The sequence below is a fragment of the Podarcis gaigeae genome (genome assembly GCF_964106915.1).
Source record: "Podarcis gaigeae genome assembly, chromosome: 12".
Classification (NCBI taxonomy): domain Eukaryota; kingdom Metazoa; phylum Chordata; class Lepidosauria; order Squamata; family Lacertidae; genus Podarcis; species Podarcis gaigeae.
The window spans coordinates 1,289,479-1,308,041 of record NC_139688.1 but is presented as its reverse complement, the minus strand read 5'-3'; the positions used below and the strand labels follow the sequence as shown (position 1 = coordinate 1,308,041).

The following is an 18,563-nucleotide window of genomic DNA, read 5'->3' as shown; positions in this document are numbered from 1 at the left end:
GCCCTCCTGCCTCAGACTCAGCCCTCCAGATTAATTCCTGTCTCCATATTCTCCCCAGACCCTCCACTGGGTCGTCTTCCTATTTAAGCTGTGAGACTCCTTCTTCTGGCTAGAGTTATTCTCCCCAGATCAGAGTCAGTTCTCCCTCAGACAAACCCTCTCCCCATCCCCATCTCCCCTCTCATATCTGTCCCTGTCAAACTCTCCCTTTGGCCTTTTTGGAACTAGAGAGGAAAAATAAGAATTTGAAATTAAGATCAGTACCAGAGGAAGAACAGGGTAACCTGGGAGACTTCCTGACAGATAAATTCCAAGAATTTTGGATTGATGAACTAGGAGGGGAAGAGGAGCAGGAATTTGCAATCACTTCAGCCTTCCGGATTGGCAGAAAACAAGGCAAGAAACCAAGGGATTGTTTAATCACCTTAAGATCCAAAGAAGAAAGGGATAAAATACTGAACCTACATTTCCAGAAGGCCCTGATTGTTAAGAATTCCCAGGTACAGATCTTCAAGGATATTCCTAAGCACTTCCTAGAGGTGAGGTCTCAATTTAAGACTTTAGCAGATTTGCTGAAAAAACACAATATCCCATTTAGGTGGGAATTTCCACAAGGATTATCCTTCAACTTCAAAGGGAAGAAAATTAAGATCAAAACAACTCAAGATAAAGACCAATTTTTGGAGAAATACTTTGAGGACTTTGAGAAAGGAACTGTAGAAGAGAGGGAAATACCAGATATAGCAAATCTATCATTTGGACTTGCCCCAGCACCTGCTGACGAGGAACAAGAACTTGGAGCAGTCGGCGGAAAAGCAGCCCAATAACAGAAATGTCTCTGCAATTTTTGAGTTGGAACTGTCACGGCCTGAACCATCCCCGAAAAAGAGGACAGGTGTTTCATATACTAAAGAAAGAACATCTAGATATAATATGTTTGCAAGAAACCCATATTGCCAGGATAAACAGAAAACTTTTGATAAATAAAAGATTGGGACAAGAATTCATTTCTTCTGACAAAGTTAAGAAAAGGGGAGTTGTGATTTATGTGAAAGAAAAATTAGAACCAAAATTAATTTTCAAGGATGAACAAGGAAGATTTCTGGCAGTGGAAATTCAAATTCAAGGAGAAAAAAGTTTGATTGTAGGAGTTTATGCACCTAATGAAGGGAAGGCCGAGTTCTTCAAGAAGTTGCATGAGACGTTAATGGATTTTATGGACTTTAAAATAATATTTATGGGCGATATGAACGGAGTAGTCTCCACAAACATGGATAAAGCGCAGAGACAAACGATTTCCAAGGATGGGAGACTGCCAAAGACCTTTTTTGAACTGACTGACACCATGGACTTGATTGATATCTGGAGAACAAGGAACCCTCTAGAAAGAGAGGGGACCTTCTTCTCTGAAGCAAAAATGACATGGACCAGGATTGACCAAATATGGATTTCCAGCAATCTGGCACCAAGGGTTAAAAAGACAGAAATCTGCCCAAAAACTTGTTCCGATCGCAATGCAGTAAAGATGGAAATGAAGCTGACAACAACTGGAACCTTCAGATGGAGAATGAATGACACCCTGTTTAAAGATGAAACAATCTACGAAAAGGCCCAAAAGACATTGAAGGACTATTTCGAGATAAATTTAAGATCAGAGGTGGAAAGAAGAATAATATGGGATGCAAGCAAGGCCGTGATGCGAGGTTTCCTGATTCAGCAAAACTCCATAAAGAAGAAACAACAGAATGAGAAGAAGGAAAAAATCTGGAATCAAATAAAAGAAGGAGAGAAGAAATTGAGGTCTAAACCTAAATCTCAGGAGATTCTAAGAGAAATAAAGTACTATCAGACTCAATATATGGAACTGGTGAACGAGGAGATAGAATGGAAAATAAAACAAATGAGGCAAAAATCATTTGAATCAGCAGATAAATGTGGGAAATTGCTATCATGGCAACTGAAAAAGAGACAAAAGCTGAACACCGTGACATCCCTAGAAGTGGATGGTAAATTTATCAATAAACCAAACGAGATTAGCAATTGTTTCCAAAGTTATTTCAAAAAGTTATATGCTCAAGGGCCAAAGAAAGAACAAGAGATTGAAGAATTCATTAAAAAATATGGACTCTCAAAGATTTCTGAAAAAAGCAAGAGGACTTTAAATGAGAAAATTACAGACCAAGAAATAGAGGGTGCCATTCAAAAAATGCAACTGGGAAAATCACCAGGACCAGATGGACTGACGGCCAGATACTACAAAGCATTGAAGGAATGGTTAATACAACCATTGAAGGAAGTATGCAACCAAATCTTAGAGGGGAAAAAGGCTCCCGAATCGTGGAAAGAGGCATTCATCTCACTTATACCAAAGACAGAAACTGAGAAACACCAAGTTAAGAACTACCGCCCTATATCACTCTTAAATGTGGATTATAAAATCTTTGCAGAAATTTTAGCAAAAAGATTTAAAAAAGTGTTATCAGAGGAGATTCATAAAGACCAAACAGGCTTTCTCCCAGGGAGATATATGTCAGACAATGTGAGAAATATTATAGATATATTAGAACTCCTGGAGATGGAGATAAACAGAAAAGCAGTGTTGATCTTTGTGGATGCGGAGAAAGCCTTTGACAATATTTGTTGGACCTTTCTAAAGAGGAATCTCCATAGGATGGGGGTAGGCCATAACTTTGAAAATGGTATAAGTGCAATATACTCTGAACAAAAGGCTAAATTAATTGTGAACGGTATGGTTATGGATGAGATTCCAATAGAAAAAGGGACACGACAGGGATGCCCAATATCCCCTCTATTATTTATATCTGTCCTGGAGGTATTATTGAACATGATCAGAAGGGACCAGCTGGTAGAAGGGATAAGACTCGGAACTAAACATTATAAGTTAAGAGCTTTTGCAGATGATCTAGTTTTAACTCTGCAACAACCAGAAGCCAGTACGAAAAGAGCTTTAGTGGCAGGTTTTAAATTAAACAAACAAAAGACGAAGGTGCTGGGGAAAAATCTAACGATCGAGGAAAAAGATAGCTTTCAAAGAGAAACCGGTTTAGAAATAACAAAAAAGGTGAAATACCTGGGGGTGAACTTAACATCAAAAAATGTGAACCTGTTTAAAGATAACTATGAGAAATGTTGGTTGGAGGTGAAGAAAGATCTCGACATATGGTCTAGGTTAAGACTCTCCTTGTTAGGCCGAATTGCTGTTATTAAGATGAATGTATTGCCGAGAGTGTTGTTTTTATTTCAGACATTACAAATTTTGGACAAAATGGACTGTTTCAAGAAGTGGCAGAAAGATATATCTAATTTTGTCTGGCAGGGCAAAAAGCCCAGAATAAAATTTAAGATTCTAACTGATGCAAAGGATAGAGGGGGCTTTGCCCTGCCGGACTTAAGACTTTATTATGAAGCAGCAGCTTTTTGCTGGCTGAAGCAATGGCTACTTCTTGAGAATACAGACATTTTAGATCTAGAAGGATACAATAACAACTTCGGTTGGCATGCATATTTATGGTATGACAAGGTAAAAGTGCATAGAGGCTTTAAAAACCATATTGTCAGGAAAGCATTGTTTAATGTATGGAATCGTTATAAAGATTTGTTGGAAAATAAAACCCCCAGGTGGTTGTCACCCCTGGAAGCTAAAGCGGTAAAAAAACTTAATATGGATTCAGACTGGCCAAAATACAGTGAAATTTTGGAATATGATGGTGAAAAGCTCAAACTACAGAGCTTGGAGAAATTAAAACCTAAAGTCAGAGACTGGTTACATCACCAGCAGATTAATGAAACGTTTAAGCAAGACAGGAAAGTAGGATTTCAGAAGGAGAGGTCAAAGTTAGAAACGGAACTATTGGAGCCCAATACTAAGAATTTGTCTAGAATGTATAATTTGCTGCTGAAATGGAACACCCAAGATGAAACAGTTAAATCAGCAATGATTAAATGGGCACAAGATATTGGTCATGACATCATGTTTGCGGACTGGGAAAGGTTATGGACCACAGGCATTAAATTTACGGCATGCACTGCCTTAAAAGAGAATATAATGAAAATGATCTATAGGTGGTACATGACCCCAGCCAGGCTAGCAAAGATATATCATTTGCCCAATAATAATTGCTGGAAGTGTAATGAATGTGAAGGAACTTTTTATCACCTTTGGTGGACCTGCCCAAAGATTAAGGCCTACTGGGAAATGATCTATAATGAAATGAAGAAAATTCTTAAGCGGACATTTGCTAAAAAACCAGAGGCTTTTCTCTTGGGCATGGTCGACCAAATGGTACCAAAGGAAGACAGAACATTCTTCATGTATGCAACCACAGCAGCAAGAATTCTACTAGCAAAATATTGGAAGAAGCAAGAACTACCCACTCTGGAAGAATGGCAGACCAAGGTGACAGAATTTATGGGATTGGCAGAGATGACCGGCAGAATCCGTGACCAGAGGAGAGAGACGGTGGAAGAGGACTGGAGAAAATTTAAAGTTTATCTTAGGAACTGTTGTAAAATTTCGGAATGCTAAAATGTCAAGGGATATAAGATAGAGAATTATAGCTGTTAAATCTTAAATTTAAATAAAATATAAAGAGAATCAGTTATGAATTGGAATGAAGGATTGCTAGAAATGCTGTCTTAAAAAAAATATAAGGGTGCAGTGAAGGGAAGGCTTGGGGAAGTCGTGTTATGTATGTTATTGTATGTTATGTTTTAGTATGTTATGTTATGTCATTGTATGTTATGTTATGTTTTTATTTTGTTATATTTGTGAAAATGAATAAAAAATATTTTTTTAAAAAAACAAACTCTCCCTCAGAAAGGGCTCCTTAGATTTTCCCTCCAAAAGGGCTGGGAGCCAATCAGAAAGAGAGCGGCTCCTGCCCTCTGCTGCAACCTCGGAGTCTCCTCCCCCCACACTCTGCTCTGGCTCTGAGGGAAAATACCTCATGGGAACATGTAGGTTTAAACAAAAGCAGAAAACTAGGAATAATAAAGGATACAAAAAATTGTATGCACAATATGTTTATGGGAATATCTACAACATATGGTTCATTATTAGAGGTCAGTGTCTGAGGAATATGTTTAAACAAAACCAGAAAAAGGGGAAGCAGCTGAAGAGGGGTGCTTAGAGACACAGTAGGAATGTGAGCCCTTCTATACTTGCTTTTTAGCACTGTTCTTTGGCCCTCTGACCTAAGAAAAAGGGACTCCACCCCAGTAGTGTTTCGTGAGAACATTGGAGAATCCAAATGCTAGAAACTGAGGCAGAAGCAGGAAAGCAATGGGCCCTGAATTGGGGGAGGGAGGGAGGGAGGGAGGGAGAGCAACCCTAGAGGACCCCAAAGTTGGCAGGTTGGCTGGCTTCTGTCTCTTCTCAGGAGACAAGGAAGAGAGTTCTTTGGGAAGTAAGTCAAAGGGCAGGAAGGGTGCAGAACCTGCTGTGGCTGAACAGACTATAGCCTAGTGTCTAATTTACACTCGTACAAATGACTCGCTTGTCAATCATAGTTCTGACTTCTTTCACTGATTGAAAACACTGAAAGACAGGAGCAAATAGGCTGATTCATCTGACAGAAATTGTCTAGGTTTCCTGCACATTTTGTATAGTAACTTTTCTTCTAGGAGGACTAGATGCTGACTTCTCCTTCTCCCTTTTTGAAGGCAGTTCAGAGTCTGGGCTGTAGTCCAGCCCAGCCCTGGTTCTTAGCAAGACTCATCCACGCTTGCTCAGGGAACTTTATTCTTCCTGTGGCCATGTATCTGTTTCATAACAGAACAATGTATTTGCTTTGTAGGATTTGTAGACACTTAGGACAGACGGAACTGGGCAGAAGAACAAGGGCTTTCTTCTGATATCTTGGAGGCTTCCTGAGAGCCCAGATGGATGAGCAAGACTCAGCTGGTCCAGAAGCAGGAAGAGGCCATGCCATCCAAACTGGGAGCAGTGAGGGATTCTGGGAAAGCTCCATGCAGAAGATCCTGGGTGAGGAGGACATTCTCTGCTCAGATGTGCAGAGCCAGCAGTTCAGGCAGTTCTGCTACCAGGAGGCCAAAGGACCTCGAGAAGTTTGCAGTCGCCTCTACCTCCTTTTCCGTCAGTGGCTCAAGCCAGAAAGGCACACCAAAGCTGAGATGCTGGACCTGGTGATCTTGGAGCAGTTCCTGGCTGTTCTTCCACCAGAGATGGAGATCTGGGTGAGGGAATGTGGAGCGGAGACCAGTTCACAGGCGGTGGCCCTGGCTGAAGGATTCCTCCTGAGTCAGGCAGAGGAGAGGAAGCAGGCCGAGCAGCAGGTGAGAGAGACTGTCTACTGGATATTCCCTAGGGGCTCTGAACAGGAGGGAGAGTTTCCTGAAATTCTTTCATAATGGCTCGACCTTTTTTTTGGGGGGGGGGGGGAAAGCATCCTAGGAATGATCTCTGATACCCTGAAGTGTTTGCCCCTCCCATACCTTTTCTAATATTTCTCCACATTCACTGTTCTGAATCCTTGCTGCTTTTTCAGGAAAAGAATCTGTTTCCAGAAATGGACCTGGATTCCACTGAGGCAAAGGGGATTCTGTTGGTCTGGAGAGAGAGACCAATGGGTAAGGAGGAAGGAGTTTTTTCTCCATTTGGTCACACTCTGTGGATTTTGAAACTAACCTGTGGGTTCTTTTCATCTTTTCGGGGCAGATGCTTAAGGCCAAGAGCCTTAAGTTGTGGACATGCATTTTTATGTAGCTAAAATACAAATGTCAAAATTCACTCAGTAGGTGAGACTTTATCAGAGGCCCATCTGTAGTTAGAGGTGCACTGCTTCACCTTTAAGAAATGCATGTGCTAATGGCCTGCCACTTCCTTTTGTCTCTCACAGGTGACAGAATGATGCTGCCAAGACCTCTTCTTCCATCTTTGCCTGGAGGCAGAGGAGAAACTTCAGCTCTGGAACCAGATCAGGTAGGGAGAAGGAGCATTGCAGGCAAAGAAGCTCCTGCTCTTGACTTCTGTCATAACTGGCCTTAAAAAAAGGCTTAAAATGCCATTCCAGAAGGTTTATGTCGTAGAATGATTAACAATCACGTCACATTCACTAGCTTTCTGAATGATGCTAGTATTATTTATCAGTTGTTGCAGTTTTATTTACCAATTCAACATTTTATGCTAAGATACACTTCTAAACAGTTGATAAACCATAAAAGGAGTGGCCACAATTCACCTCACGCGTCCCATTGCTTGCACTATAGGGCTTTCCCCCTCCTTCCCCTCCCTGCACCCATTTACACAAAGATGAATACCCATCATTAAAATACACAACAAACCAATTCCGTTAAGACCTTAAAATGTGCATCCATAATTAAAATGTACATCAAAACAATTCCATTAAAACAGAACAGCAATGAACAGGCAGAAAGCAGCAGAGCACTCTGTTGTAGATAATCTGTTGGCCGTCTAAGAGGAAGACCTTTCTCTTCTTCTTTTAGGGTCCAGTGTGCTTTGAAGATGTAGCTGTTCGTTTCACAGATGAGGAGTGGGCTTTGCTAGATCCTGACCAGAGAGCTCTGCATAAAGAAGTCATGGAAGAGAATTGTGGGATCATGAACTCTCTCAGTAAGGCTCGCTGTTGGATCATGATGTATGTTTTGAAATTCAATGCAAAAAATTCCTTCCAGTAGCACCTTAAAGACCAACTAAGTTAGTTCTAGGTATGAGCTTTCGTGTGCAAGGGGTGAGAAGGTGAAAAATGGCTTTGTCATGTATAATGAGATAAGAATCCAATGTCTTTGTTCAGACCAGGTCTCTCCATGGTTTTAAGTTTGGTAATAAGTTGCAATTCAGCAGCTTCTCTTTCCAGTCTTCTCTTTCCAGTCTATTTTTCACCTTCTCACCCCTTGCTTTTTCCTGTAAGGCCTATTGCAGTCGTTAAGAGTCGTCAACAGGCTCATCACAGCTATCTGCCAATCACCCATTCCCACCACTCTTCTGAGTAATACCCCTCCCCACCTTCTCACTATATAGAAGGGTCTGGTGACTTCTGTCTCAGTGTATCTGAAGAAGTGTGCATGCACACGAAAGCTCATACCTAGAACTAACTTAGTTGGTCTTTAAGGTGCTACTGGAAGGAATTTTTTGTTTTGACTATGGCAGACCAACACGGCTACCTATCTGTAATTGAAATTCAATACGTATCTACGGCTGGTCTGAACTATCTGGGCCTTCAGGGATGTTATGGAATTTGAAGAAGCTTCTGTCAGGATTTCTGTTTCTGTTTTTGCTTCTGTCCGTTTTTCATTGACAAAAGAGATGACTGACATTGGTATGGTGTGAATTCCATGATTCAGCAGAACAAAATCTGTTCCGGAATAGAACCGGGCTTTTCAAATCCCACTGTCATGGGCTGGCTGGATGTAGAGGAATGGTGGGAGGAACCAGGTGGGAAACCCCCAAGGGAATAAGGCTCAGAGCCCAGGGAGTGGTGGTGGGACAAGCATGAGTTGTCAGAGGGAGAGGAGGAAGAGATTGGGAGAAGGAGGTGTTGGAAGCTGAGGAAGTAACAGTTTTTAGTGAGCAGGGGGAGACTGTGGCAGAGAGGAGTCCAGAAGCAGGAGAGGAGCGAGGCCAAGGGCAGAGGTGAGTCAGGCTGGTGCTGAAGCCAGGGTGTCTTTCCCTCCTGCTGTGATAAGCTCCCTTCCCCCTTCGTCTCTCTGAACTAAAAGAGGTATGAAGAAGAAGGAGCAGAGACAGTTGTGTTGGTGAAGGGAAGGACCCATAAGAGGAGGAAGCTTAGTCAGTTGTGGGAAGGCAGGGACTTGAAGTCGCCACAACATCCTCATGGTGGCAAAGTCTATGCGAATTGTTCTTGTGCTCACTGGGCCTGACACTACTGAGCAGCCTGTTTGTTCTCATAAAGAGTTAACTTCATTTATTCCATGTGATTTATTGCTGATCCGTTCCTGACACTCAGGTTCCTATTAATGCCTGTCGACAAAAGCAGTGACGCCGGTTGTAAGACCTTACATTTAATTCCCTTCTGTTCTTCCTCTGTATTGTTAATTAGTGTTTTTCAATAATCGAGGGTTGCATTTCTTCCTGAGGCTGTGATCGTTTCTCTCTTTGTTGCAGGTGGTAATGAATTGGAAATTAAAAACAAGGGAGACCAGGACAATGTCTACACAATGGAGAAGAGATGTAAATATAAAGAGTGTAGAGGGAACTTTAGTCAAAGTTCCCATTCCACTTCCCTCCAAATAAATCACCTTGGGAAGAAATCCCATCAGTGCTTGGAATGTGGGAAAAGCTTTACCAAGAAAAAAAGTCTCATGACCCATCAAAGAATTCATAAAGGGAAGAAATCATTTCAGTGCTTGGAATGTGGAAAGAGCTTCAGTCGGAATTCCCAACTCAGTTCCCACGTAAGAACTCACAGCGGAGAAAAACCATATCAGTGCATGGAATGTGGAAAGAGCTTCACCTGGAAGGAAAGTCTCACTTCCCATCAAAGAATTCATACAGGGGAGAAACCATATCAGTGCTTGGAATGTGGAAAGAGCTTCACCCAGAAGGAAAGTCTCACAGCCCATCAGAGAATTCATACAGGGGAGAAACCATATCAGTGCTTTGAATGTGGAAAGAGGTTCCTTCATAGTGCCAAGCTTACAACCCATCAAAGAATTCATACAGGGGAAAAACCATATCAGTGCATGGAATGTGGAAAGAGCTTCACTCAGAGTGCCCATCTCACAACCCATCAAAGAATTCATACAGGGGAGAAACCATTTCAGTGTTTGGAATGTGGGAAGAGCTTCAGCCAGAGATCCATTTTTAAGTCACATCAAAGAATTCATACAGGGGAGAAACCATTTCAGTGTTTGGAATGTGGAAAGAGCTTCATTCAGAGTGCTATGCTTAAGACACATCAAAGAGTTCATACAGGGGAGAAACCATTTCAGTGTTTGGAATGTGGGAAGAGCTTTACCCAGAAATTAACTCTCACATTCCATCAAAAAATTCATACAGGGGAGAAACCATATCAGTGTTTGGAATGTGGAAAGAGCTTCATTCGGAAATCCCATCTCAGTTTCCATAAAACAACTCACAGTGTGAAGAAACCATATCAGTGTATGGAATGTGGAAAGAGCTTTGCCTGGAAGGAAAGTCTCACATCCCATCAAATAATTCATACAGGGGGAAAACCATATTACTGCTTGGAATGTGGAAAGAGCTTCACCCAGAAGGAAAGTCTCATAGCACATCAAAGAATCCATACAGGTGAGAAGCCATTTCGGTGCTTGGAATGTGGAAAGAGCTTCAGTCGGTACTCTCATCTCAGTTCCCATCAAAGAACTCACAGCAAGGACAAACCATATCAGTGCATGGAATGTGGAAAGAGCTTTGCTTGGAAGGAAAGTCTCACTCCCCATCAAAGAATTCATACAGGGGAGAAACCGTATGAGTGCTTTGAATGTGGAAGGAGCTTCACCCAGAAGGCAAGTCTGACTTCTCATCAAAGAGTGCACACCAGTAGTCGTAGTAGTAGTAATAGTAATTTTATCACGATTAATGATCAGTATCAGGATAAAAACACCAATTACAAAATTGAAAAGTTTAGAACAAAATAAATTATATAAAATCACATACACATAAAAAGTAGTTCTAGTTTGTCATTTATCTGTCAGAAAGGTGTACATTCTGAAATGGACACTCTAATCAGCAGGTTTACGGAGACACTCAGAAAGAAGATTCACTTGAGAATAGAACCTTTCTACCCAATTTATTGAGAGTTAAGGATAAGGTCCATAAAATGTGCTCTAAATCATGAGAGATTACAAGGCAGAAGCTTGACCATGGAATGAAATAACATCACTTGCTGTCGAAGTTGCAGATCAGTGAATCATGGGAAGGAGAAATTGAGAACTTCTGAAACAACAATGGGATATTAGCTCCACCCAAGGCATGATGGAGAGCAGCAACGGGTGGGAAAAGATATAATATATTACAAGGACAGGAAGGAACACAGTCAGAATAACTGACACACACAGGAGGAATAAGGACATAGTTGGAATGCTTCACTTATAGATTTATAAATCATATAATGTGTTAACATGAATGGATGTTGTTTATATTGCAGTTGTTGTATAAGGGATTGTTATTTCAACTGGGGTGTAATTGAGATGAATAAGATTTTGGAACGCGGAAATAAAGTAAATCTTCAAACCATCAATTCTAGTATGCAGGAGCTCACCTAAATGATATAATTTGGCATTTGAATGATTGGGATTAGTAATTGTATAATAATTTGGCATTGCTATGATGAGGCTTTCATTCAATTGGTGTAATTGAAAACTAATAAAAATTATTGTAAAAAAAAAAGAAGAAGAAGCATGCATGGCAGATAATCATCCAACCTGTTGCTTAAAAACCCGCAAGGAAGGAGAGTCCACCACCAGAATGTTCTGCCTGATGTTTAGTACGAACCTTCTTCCTTGTAACTGGAAGCCATTGATTTGGATCCTGCCCTCTGGAGCAGTGAAAACAAGCTTGCTCCATCTTCCATGTGGCCCTTGATCATCTTGGTCACATGTTCTAGCTTGCCAATACCCTTAAATTGTAGTGCCCAAAACTGGACACAGAACTCTAGGGGCATCTAACCAGGTTAGATTAGAGCATGACTACTTCTTCCCTCAATCCGGGGACAATGCTTCTATTGATGCAGCCTAGAATAAAAGGTAAAGGTAAAGGACCCCTGACAGTTAAGTCCAGTCGTGAACGACTCTGGGGTTGTGGTGCTCATCTCACTTCACTGGCCGAGGGAGCCGACGTTTGTCTGCAGACAGTTTTTCTGGGTTATGTGGCCAGCATGACTAAGCTGCTTCTGGGAAAACCAGAGTAGTGCACAGAAACGCCGTTTACCTTCCCGCCAGAGCGGTACCTATTTATCTACATGCACTTTGACGTGCTTTCAAACTTGGAAACTGCAAACTTGCTAGGTTGGCAGGAGCTTGTACCGAGCAACAGGAGCTCACCCTGTCACGGAGATTCGAACCACCAACCTTCCGATTGGGCAGCCCTAGGCTCAGTGGTTTACACCACAGCACAAGCCACATCCCTTGCAGCCAAGAATAGGATTAGCTATTTTTGCTGCTGCATCACACTGCTGAAGAGGAGAATTGAGAATGGAAGAATGAAAAGCCTTGTGAGTAGTACATGGATGTTCTGTCCATGGGAAATTGACCACCACACGAGCAAGAGGACTTCCATAGCACCCAGATCCTCAGCTGTCAGGATGGGGTGGGAAGGCAGAATCAGCACCATGGAGAGGGACAAAGGAGCCTGCTTCAAGTCCACAGCTAGCAAACCTGCAGCAGAGGCAGAGCAGTTATCTCATCAGTGGCCTGGAGTTACCCAAGAATCTGGCTTGCTATTGGCTGACTTGAGGCCCCACCCCCTGAATGCCCCACCTGGACAGTTAAAGAACCGGTTCCTCCTCTGCAACCACTGGATTCCTCTTGGTCCCTAAAGAAAATGAATCAATGAAAAGAAAATAACTCACTCTGAAACTCACCTGCAGGTGGTACCTAACACCAAGAAAACTAGTGCTAATACACCCAGGAACCTCACCAAAATGCTAGAGAGGGTGCACCTCCACAGGTACATACCTCCACATGTGGTGGGAGTGCCCCCAAATCCAACTATTCTGGACAACAGCTGTATGAGAAATATGTAAAATAACTAAGCAAGTATTAGAAACCACCCCAGAATTGGCCCTACTAAACATTTTCCTTTTTTTTATAATATTTTTTTATTAGTTTTATATAATACAGAAAAAAGAATAAAGAACGTATTGCAAAAATAAAGAAGAAAGGTTACAAATTTTTCTTACTCCTTTTTCCAAATCTGTTGGACTTCCCCACGTCCTCCCAACCCTGCATTCTCTGTGATGCATAACGTCTGCAATTTGTTAACTTGTTTCAATACTTATTATATCTTCTTTTTTATCATGTTACCCAATTTCAAATGTAATATAACCCAAATCATGTACATTTTCATTTTAACACAATAAAGTTGTTTCATTATTCTATCTCTGACTCCTTGTACCTTAATTTCCATTTCTTTAATTTAACATTACTGAAACTAGAATTTCCTAGAGGGTGCGTTTTTTAACATTCATACAACTTATAATGTTTTTGCAAATAGTCTTTAAACTTTCTCCAATCCTCCTCGAATGTTTCTTCTCCCAAGTCTCGGATTCTGCCAGTCATTTCGGCCAGTTCCATATAGTCCATCAACTGCGTGTGCCATTCCTCCAGTGTGGGTAAATCTTGTGTCTTCCAATATTTTGCAATCAGAATCCTTGCTGCTGTAGTAGCATACATAAAAAAAGTTCTGTCCTTCTTAAACACTCTCCGGTCCACCATGCCCAGAAGGAAGGCCTCTGGTTTCTTAGGTAAGGTAAATCTCAGTACCTTTTTTAGTTCATTATGAATCATTTCCCAGAAGGCCTTCACTTTCGGGCAGGTCCACCAGAGGTGAAAGAATGTCCCTTCCGCCTCTTTAGATTTCCAGCATTTATTATCAGACAGGTGATATATCTTAGCAAGCTTGACTGGGGTCATGTACCACCGGTATATCATTTTCATAATGTTTTCCTTCAAGGCACTACATGCCGTAAATTTCATTCCGGTGTTCCATAACCTTTCTGGTGTTCCATAACCTTTCCCAGTCTTCAAACATAATGTTATGCCCCAAATCCTGCGCCCACTTTATCATGGCGGATTTGACTGTCTCATCCTGAGTATTCCATTTAAGCAGCAGGTTATACATTCTCGAAAGTAATTTACTTTTTGGTTCTAACAATTCTGTCTCTAGTTTCGATTTTTCCACCTGGAATCCAACCTTCTTATCTACTTTGAAGACCTCTTGAATTTGTGCATAATGCAACCAAACGCGCACCTTGTTTTTTAGTTTTTCCAAGCTCTGCAACCTCCAATTGTCTCCAATCTTTTCAATGATTTCCCCATATTTAGGCCAATTGGCTTCCATATTAGGTCTCTTACGTGCCTTGGCCTCCACCGGCGAGAGCCACCTCGGAGTCTTACTCTCCAATAAGTCTTTATATTTTGTCCAGACCATTAAAATTGCTCTCCTGACAATGTGGTTTTTAAACAATTTGTGCACTTTAACCTTGTCATACCACAAATATGCATTTCCAAGACAACAATGCCCATTTACACTACAAACAACTCATAACCCACCTACTTTCAGCAGCCACAAACATCATCCTGGAGAGACCTGTAAGGAGTAAGCATGGACCAATGGTACCAAGTAGTATGAGAAACAGCCTTATTAGAAAACATACACTGAAACTGACATGGGGACAAATAGAAGACGATGCCTTCACCCTGGTATGGCTCCCCTTTATCACATACACAGCCCAACAAGACAATGACAAAAATCCACCAACAGCATACAAATCAGTATGGCTAACCTGATCCAAAACACCCACCCACCCCACTCACACAAGAAAACAAAGATCAAACAACCACACCTTGGCCAACCCCAACCCCTCTCACCACCAAACGAACACAAGTGAACAGCAGAGAACCTACACAAGCAACGCTGACACAAAACCCCACATATATTAAATGTTATGTACTGAAGTTCTCACCCTGGGCCGGCAGGGGGATACTGTAGATAGTTATGCAAATGAAGGATCGAAAAGTGACATTCAATGATTGGATAGTTTTGTATGCAAATGAAGGATCGAAAAGTGATGTTCAGTGATTGGATAGTTTTAGAAAATGGCAACAGTTACAATTGTTCTGGAGCTCTATATAAGCAGGCTGACTGAGCCCCTCAGCTGAGTTCTGTTCCAGCTTACAAAATAAAGAGCTGCTTTGGAGAAATCGCTGTGTCTGCTCGTCAACCCACAGCTTAACATTAAGTAAAATAGAAACATCACCACCCCACCCACCCCCACTCACCTTTACCCCCTCAGCCTCTTTCCCCCTAGTCTTCCTAATCTCTCAACAAATTAAACTGATCTGTAAGGAAAAAAAATACATTCCAAAAAAACCTCCCCAATCTCCTCTCCCTCAGCTTAAGGATGCGCAGAACTCCAACAGCACCCCCCCCCCTTCCTTCAACTCGCCAGGCCCGCAGCCTTGCGGGGAAGGGCGATCCGTGAACGGGACTCAGCTGCACGTGGGATCTGGTTCCTTCTTGTCTGGTTTTGGCTGCAGCCAAGCAGGAGGCGAGGATGGGGATGAAAGGAGATGCAGCCGGGGGGGGGGGGCACGCTTCCCCTGAAAGCTTTTTCTGGCCAAGGGGGAGACCAGCTCAGTTTCCCCAAAATACAGCATGGGGGGGGTCAGCAATGCGCGGGGCTCCTCCTGGGCTCCGGCTCTGGAGGAAGAAAACGCAGAGAGAGAGGGGAGGGGATGAGCTTGGGGCGCTCGGCTTGCCAAGGGTTAAAAGGAACTGAGCCGAATTCCTAGAGAGGAGATGAAGAATGGGGGGGGGGGGACAGGTCACTTCCTGCAAGCGGGGCGTGGATGTTTTGTGTGTCTCCTTTGCCAGCTTTGCTGCCTGGGTGGCTCCTGCTGCAATCGGGTGAGTCTCCTCTCTCTCTCCTCCCTTTGGGGGTCCCAGGGCTGCAGGGGGGCCGTGTCCAGGTCATGCGTGCCCCCCAGGGTCCTGCACCCCCTCCTTGCTCCCTGCAAAGCCGGGGGGGCGGGTGGTTTTGCAGGAGCGCTGCAACCCTGTTCTTCCTTCATAGCCAAGGCTGCTCCCTGCTTTGGGGGGAAGCAATGGCTTTCACCCACCCAGACTTGAGTTTGCTGCCATAGCAGAGGAGTCTCCTGGGGGGTCCAGAGCCCCGTCTAGTCCTGTTGAGTCTCAGTCAGTCAGGCTGGAGTCAGTCTGAGCCCCACTTGGGGGAGGAGAAAGAGCAGGGAGGAGGGGCTGGCTGGGCTAGGGAGGGGTCAGGGCCCCCCTGCAGGAGTGGGCGGTCTCTTCCTGCTTGGGGGAGGAGGCGGGGTGAATCCACTCCTTAAGAAACCTTCCCTGGACACAGAAATCCTAACTAACTCCCGGCCAGTGGCTAAGCTCCCTTTCCTCAGCAAGGTTCTTGGGCAAGTGGTCGCTGACCAGATCCAGGCTCTTTGGGAAGAAACTGATTTTCTGCATCCATTTCAATGACCCAGATGCAAGCACACCCTCCCTTGTCCTCCAGTAAGAAGAAAAGCTTTCCCCACCACCCGTTCATCAGGCAGGGAACTTATCCAGACTCCTGGCTGACCCAGGTGCGCCCGTTCAGACATGCAGCCTCTCAGGTGTCCACATGATCTTCTGAGACTGACCAGGAAGCCCTGAAGAGAGAACCACCAGAGGTCTCCCCACCCAAGGAATCCAAGGGAGCAGGAGAGGCCCTGCTGGGAAGGAAGCAAAGCTGTGCTGGGGTGAAAGGGGCAGCCCCCCTCCTCCCAGTGCTGGGAGTTACTGGGAGACCCTCTTCCCACCAGCTGTGATTCCTGAGTTCCCTGGCAAGAAGGACGGTTGCCTAGCCGCTCCACGGGATCCTCTCCCAGCAGCGCTCAGCACCCTTTACAAACTACGGTTCCTGTGGTTCTATGGACTCTTTAAAGGGGTCTCATCCTGCTTTACAGATGCAGTGCAGGGGGAGAGCTGGGAGTGTGTGTTGTCTTTTTGGAATAACTTTCAATGGAGTTTTATAGCAAGGATCATGGGAATAATGAAGGACACAAAGAAACTGAGTCTTCTCTTGTCATTTGTATATCACGAAAATAGCACAGTAGGTTTAGGAGAATATCTACAACATATAGTTAATTACAGTGGTGCCCTGCAAGACGAATGCCTCGCAAGACGGAAAACTCGCTAGACGAAAGAGTTTTCCGTTTTGGAGGTGCTTCGCAAAACGAATTTCCTATGGGCTTCGCAAGACGAAAATGTCTTGCGAGTTCCTGCGGGTTTTTCCCCTCCCCCCCTTTTCTAAGCCGCAAAGCCGCTAAAAGCCGCTAAACCGCAAATAGCGCTAAGCCGCTAAGCCGTCAATGGGCTTGCTTCGCAAGACGAAAAAACCGCAAGACAAAGAGACTCGCGGAACGGATTCTTTTCGTCTTGCGAGGCACCACTGTATTAGAAATCAGGCAGTGTCTGAGTTCTTGGTTTGTGAATAGGTTTAAGCAAAAGCAGAAAAAGGGCCAACAGGACAGAGCAATTAACAGATAACACTGAGCATCACATAACCAAACACCTGGTCAGATTAAGTGTGGGAAAACAGTCCCTTTTCCTTTCTTGTTACCAGTGAAAAAAATAAAAAGTGCTGGTCCATTGATGAACATGGGACGGGGCTTCCAAACAAAGATAATGATTTGATATGTTTAAATTAAAGTCAACCAGGTGGAGCCAAATGCTCAAAACTGCAGATGCCAGCCACTCCATGGCTGTTTCTTGAGGCTCTGGGTGTAACTCGCGGCTATTTTATCTCATGCTTGAGGCTTTATGTGTTGTCCTGGATGTTATTTTGATTACTTTTCATACTGCATTTCTATAATTCTTTTAGGCCATGGGTAGGCAAACTAAGGCCCGGGGGCTGGATACGGCTCAATTGCCTTCTCAGTCCGGCCCGTGGACGGCCTGGGAATCAGCGTGTTTTTACATGAGTAGAATGTGTCCTTTTTTAAAAAAATGCATCTCTGGGTTATTTGTGGGGCTGAGGAATTCGTTCATTCCCCCCCCCCCAATATAGTCCTGCCCCCCACAAGGCCTGAGGGACAGTGGACCGGCCCCCTGCTGAAAAAGATTGCTGAGCCCTGTATTAGGCTTTATCTTTTTCCCATGTGTAGCGGATTCACCCCACCAACTGCCCCCCATTAAATATAGCAGACCCACCTCATGGTACGCCAATTACACCCCCCAGTCTCTCCCCCCCAATGCTCCTTCTCCCCACCTCGTCTGGTTCCACAGCCGCAACTTCTCCTCCGCCACCAAGAAAAGATGGATGAGGCGGTCTTGCCAGAATCCCTCCGCCATCTGTGAGACAGAAAGGTGAATGAGAAGTCAGAGGTGGAGCTGTGCATGGCGAGCGAGAGATGGGCCACAGAAAAAGCCTCACGTGCCGAGGGCATTTGGACATTGGCAGCCATTAATCTTATTTTAGTTATGTGAAAATTGATGCACCCTGCTTTGGGCTCTTGGATCCCACCAATGACCATCAACTAATAAAGGAGTGGATTCACTCCACTAACTGCCCCCCATTAAATATAGAGGACCCACCTCATGATATGCAAATTACACAAATTTCTGCAATTTCCCACAGGCTCCCTTGTGAGGATATTGTGCGAGAGGAAACTTTGTGATTTAGAGTCTTAGGAAAGAGCTGAACGAACAAGAACAGTTTAATTTACAGAAGAAGAATGAAACAAATGAAACAAATTTGGGGTCAGGAGATGCGTTCTTTCAAATAAAAGTTAGCTTATTACTTAAACTAAATAGATAGATGTCACTGTAGTACATGCACAGCTTTTCTTAAACTTCAGTTGCT

The 18,563-nt window shown here is 43.5% G+C and overlaps 3 protein-coding genes across 3 annotated transcripts in view; 1 reads left to right on the top strand and 2 right to left on the bottom strand.

Moving 5' to 3' along the window:
- The window catches only part of LOC310827696 (uncharacterized protein), a 751,453-nt gene that overhangs the window by 64,479 nt on the left and 668,411 nt on the right, over nt 1–18,563 (bottom strand). The window lies entirely within an intron of this gene.
- Nucleotides 1–18,563, bottom strand: part of LOC310827855 (uncharacterized protein) — an 89,069-nt gene that overhangs the window by 3,112 nt on the left and 67,394 nt on the right. Inside the window, exon 4 of the mRNA XM_083704378.1 lies at nt 17,970–18,052. Within this exon, the coding sequence (XP_083560504.1) occupies nt 17,970–18,052 (83 nt within the window). The remainder of the gene's footprint in view (nt 1–17,969; nt 18,053–18,563) is intronic.
- LOC310827688 (uncharacterized protein) overlaps nt 1–18,563 on the top strand; it is a 91,071-nt gene that overhangs the window by 24,302 nt on the left and 48,206 nt on the right. The gene's annotated exons all lie outside the window — the stretch shown is intronic.